The 4906-nt window shown below is 38.7% G+C and overlaps 1 protein-coding gene across 1 annotated transcript; it reads left to right on the top strand.

The window, feature by feature from the left end:
* The first annotated feature begins 419 nt into the window (after window positions 1-419).
* LOC133703981 (homeobox-leucine zipper protein MERISTEM L1-like) lies at window positions 420-4621 on the top strand. The gene is made up of 11 exons (XM_062128740.1): window positions 420-732; window positions 863-980; window positions 1280-1468; window positions 1560-1997; window positions 2223-2324; window positions 2469-2669; window positions 2774-2948; window positions 3059-3330; window positions 3459-3554; window positions 3657-4041; window positions 4152-4621. The coding sequence occupies exons 1-10, from the start codon at window positions 527-529 to the stop codon at window positions 4020-4022; spliced, it is 2163 nt and encodes a 720-aa protein (XP_061984724.1). The 5' UTR covers window positions 420-526; the 3' UTR covers window positions 4023-4041; window positions 4152-4621.
* The last annotated feature ends 285 nt before the right edge of the window (window positions 4622-4906 follow it).

Raw genomic sequence — 4906 nt, 5'->3', positions numbered from 1 at the left:
TTCGAATATCTTTAACTTTTATACTTAAAAGGGGGCGGGGATTTACTCACTCAAGAATGCTTAAGCAAAGATTAAAGAAAACGTTTGAAGCAACATCCTTCTTGGAATGAACGCAAAACACTTTCTTTGGAGAGAAGGAAGGGGAGAGAGAGGTGTTAACTCGCTTCTCTGGTCACTAGCTCCTAGTGGTGCATGTACACGCATAATTCCAGCTATGACTGTGTGGAATACAGTTCACCTTGCCCTAGAAAGTCTATATAACATTTATGATACAGAGAATTCAACCTGATTTTCCTTTTATCCCTCCTTGTACTCTTTTTTTTTTTAATTCATTAATGTTTCTTATCAATAAAGCTTTCCTTATATAGTCTTTTCTTAATTTCCTTCTATGATTCACTCGCTCTTTTAGCATGCCATATCCAAGGAGTTCATTTTTTATTTACTTATCTATGATTTTATTTTTGACAGATTGCAAGTACAGCTTAGCTTGAACTCTTAAGGATTTATAAAAACGTTCCAACCAAACATGTTCGATAGCCACCATATGCTTGATATGACTCCCAAAAGCTCTGAAAATGACTTGAGCAAGCTCAAAGATGATGACTATGAGACCAAATCCGGCACCGAAACTATGGAAGCTCCCTCCGGTGATGATCAGGATCCCAGCGGCCAACGCCCCAAAAAGAAGCGTTATCATCGCCATACGCAGCGTCAAATCCAAGAAATGGAAGCGTAAGCAGCATCCGTCTTCACTCCTATTGATTTCGCAACGATACATAGATCATGCTAATTGATTCTTTTTTTTTTTTTTTTTGCAATTTAAGATTTTTGGTGATTAATTTATGAACTTTTTTTTACTTAGTTTCTTCCAGGAATGCCCTCATCCGGACGACAAGCAGCGGAAGGAGCTCAGCCGCGAGCTAGGGCTGGAACCATTGCAAGTAAAATTTTGGTTCCAAAACAAGCGTACTCAAATGAAGGTAACGCATCTACTACATTTCAGGCATCCTCTATATTTTCTCTAATCTTCATAGATATTATTGCAAGGTAAGCATTAACTTCCCACGTCTATTAATATCACAAATATTATTTTTCCCTTTAGGAAAAAAAAATATCATTTCCCATTCCAGCAATGTAAAGTCCCTTTTTTTTTAATCAAATTTATCAATTTTAATTTTGGTTTGCAATAAGCTCTTTTTCAAAAAAATAAAAATAAAAATCTAGAATATAGCTTACAGGCTTATAGATAATATTGTTAATCATTCTTTTCATTTTGTAGGCGCAACATGAACGCAGTGAGAATTCAATTCTCAAGGCTGAGAATGAAAAGCTTCGTATGGAGAACAATAGGTACAAGGATGCCCTAAGCAGTGCCTCATGCCCTAACTGTGGTGGTCCAGCTGCTCTTGGTGAGATGTCTTTTGATGAGCAGCATTTGAGGATTGAGAATGCTCGTCTTAGAGAAGAGGTTACAAAAACAAAACTTCTATTAGTCTCACGAGATCAAAAATTATATTCCCTTGAAACAATATTTTAACAGAAGTGTTGTTTGGTTACAGATTGACAGGATATCTGGAATTGCCGCCAAGTATGTTGGCAAGCCTTTGTCTTCTCTTTCCAACCTTTCTCATCATTTACCATCCCGATCTCTTGATCTCGGAGTTAGCAATTATGGGGCACATTCGGGCTTCGTAGGGGAGATGTTTGGAGCTACTGCTCTCCTTGGAGCAGTTACTGGACCTACTGAGGCAGACAAACCAATGATAGTTGAAGTCGCGGTTGCGGCAATGGAGGAACTAATGAGAATGGCTCAGGCTGGAGAACCCTTGTGGATTCAAGGAGAGAACAATACCGAGGTTCTCAATGAAGAGGAATATTTGAGAACTTTCACTAGGGGAATTGGACCAAGACCTTTAGGAATGAGATCTGAAGCTTCAAGGGAATCCGCAGTTGTTATCATGAGTCATGTTAATCTTGTTGAAATTCTCATGGATGCGGTAGGTTTCTTTCTTGTTCATAGTAAATAGATCCGTATATATTTGCGATATTTTTTGAAGATTGGTTGGGACCTAACAAAATAAGGTCTCTAAATCATCACACAAGAATTTATAGATTTGAATATGAGACATAGAAGTTAACTGAGGAAATTTAGCTCACTTCTGGAGCGTCGGAAGTTTTGAAGTTCCCAACTAACTATAACGAGATGAAAACTTTGGTTGCAGAATCAATGGTCAACTATTTTCTGTGGTATTGTATCAAGAGCAATGACCCTGGAAGTCCTATCAACAGGAGTGGCAGGGAACTATAATGGAGCATTGCAAGTGGTATAAACAAATTTTCAAATTCCATAATCTACTGCTATGGATCTATTGATCTTTTTTGTGAATGAAATGGTAACTTCTCCATGCATGATAATCAGCATTTCCATTTGGTTCTACTTCTCAACATACCTATCATTGCTTTCACAGATGACAGCTGAGTTCCAGGTCCCTTCCCCACTTGTTCCTACTAGAGAAAATTACTTTGTGAGGTACTGTAAACAGCATACCGATGGGACTTGGGCAGTGGTAGACGTTTCTTTGGACAGTTTATGCCCTAGTCTGATGTCTAAATGTAGAAGAAGGTCATCAGGTTGCTTGATCCAAGAATTGCCAAATGGTTATTCCAAGGTAATAACTCTCACTTGAACATCACTTTCAAGGTCTTACTTTCATTGCCACCCTCAAATATAATTGTCAAAATCATCATATGACCATAGATCATGATTGTGAAGGTCGTTTGGGTTGAGCACACTGAAGTGGACGACAGGTCTGTTCACAATATATACAGACCCCTGGTTAATTCTGGTCTTGCTTTTGGAGCAAAGCGTTGGGTGGGAACATTAGATCGACAATGCGAACGTCTTGCAAGTTCAATGGCCATTAACATTCCAACTGGAGATCTATGTGGTAATGTATTTTCATCTTTCTCCTTTAGCTAGTTTCATAGAGCTGAAGGGGTGTGCTCATTTGGATTTTATCCTGATGGCATAACACCTATCAATCTTTCTTCTCAATAGTGATAACAACCCCTGAAGGGAGGAAAAGTATTCTGAAGCTGGCTGAGAGAATGGTGATGAGCTTTTGCACTGGAGTTGGTGCTTCTACTGCACATACTTGGACAACATTGTCTGCAACGGGTTCTGATGATGTGAGAGTAATGACTCGAAAGAGTATGGATGATCCAGGCAGGCCTCCAGGTATTGTGCTCAGCGCAGCGACTTCCTTCTGGATTCCTGTTCCATCCAAGAAGGTGTTTGATTTCCTTAAGGATGAGAACCATCGAAGTGAGGTATATGAAATCAAGGTTTTAGTTTCATGTAGCTTTTAAGCCCAATTTCCTATCAGTAGCTAAAATAATTTCAAAGAATTCAAGGTTTTAGTTTCTTCTCAAAGTAAACTTCTTATCTTTGCATACAGTGGGATATCCTTTCAAATGGTGGCCAGGTTCAAGAAATGGCTCATATTGCTAATGGACGTGATCCCGGAAACTGTGTCTCATTGCTCCGTGTCAATGTAAGTTGCCAAAACATGATTGTGCGTGCGCGCTCGCGTGTCCCCTCTTCAGATATCTTATTTCAGAATCATGTCATTGCTGACATAAAAAATAAATTGCAGAGTACAAATTCAAGCCAGAGCAACATGCTGATCTTACAAGAGAGCTGCACTGATTCTACAGGCTCATATGTGATTTATGCACCAGTGGACATTTCGGCCATGAATATAGTCCTAAGTGGTGGAGACCCAGATTATGTTGCTCTGCTTCCATCAGGTTTTGCTATTCTCCCTGATGGACCAGGATATGGCCCTGCAGGAATTCTTGATGTCGGGTCTGGAGGCTCTCTGTTGACTGTTGCATTTCAGATACTAGTGGATTCAGTCCCATCAGTGAAACTTTCGCTTGGATCAGTAGCAACTGTAAACAGTCTAATTAAGTGCACAGTTGAAAGGATTAAGGCTGCAGTAATGTGTGACAATCCTTGAATAAAAGGCCTCACATAAGGTTAGGAAATCCTAGATGCTATATATTTTTTAGCCAAATTATTCCGAAACAAGCAACAAAAATTGCATAAGGGCTAATATTTTTGTGTTCAATAATAATTTTTGTTGCAGAGGAAAAAGAGTTAGGATGCAAGACATGGAGCTAGGAAGAAAGATTAAGTTTGCTTTTAATCATATTTAAGTCAAGAACACACCTCCGATCATCCTTGCCTGGTGGTGTTTGTCAAGGCAGTTAGCTAGTAGTGAAAGGGCATTTTCACCACCCTGCAAGGGTTATAGGTTAGGTAGGGTATTGACTTTGCCTGACAAAGATGAAAGTGAACTCAGAACTTGGTAAAAATGCTAGAAAATCTCGCTTTCATCTTTCGTTTTATCTTTAGAGTTAATTATGGCTAGTATTCCTGAAGGTGCAAGTTATTTTGTAATTGTCTAGAGATCTGCTCCGGCTTTTGCATATCTGTTGTTGAGGAAACGTTAGAAGACTGTAGACTACTTGGCTTTCTCATTAACAAACATTAGTTTCACTTTGTGTTGAATTTCTCAATAACTTCTGAATGAATAGTCACTCTTTCTGTTTGAAACTGCTAATTTTTATCTCTATCAGTAAAATGACAGCCCCAGTTTTGATAACTAGAATCAAGGGAGAAGGTAGGACATCAAGAAAAGCTCCTACCTTGTTCATGCTCATTAAAACAATCCAAATCTCAAGTTCAATCTCAAACTCTTGATGGAAAAATTGGTACACATCAACTGTGAAATCTTAACATTTAAGATCAAAAGCGACTGTAGGAATACTTCATTAGCCTATTGACAACTATATATGATGGGAGCTAGGCATTAGAAATTAAACTGTGTTGCAAGAACAA

This window comes from Populus nigra, chromosome 9 (genome assembly GCF_951802175.1).
Source record: "Populus nigra chromosome 9, ddPopNigr1.1, whole genome shotgun sequence".
Lineage (NCBI taxonomy): Eukaryota > Viridiplantae > Streptophyta > Magnoliopsida > Malpighiales > Salicaceae > Populus > Populus nigra.
This window is presented reverse-complemented; position numbering and strand designations above follow the sequence as displayed.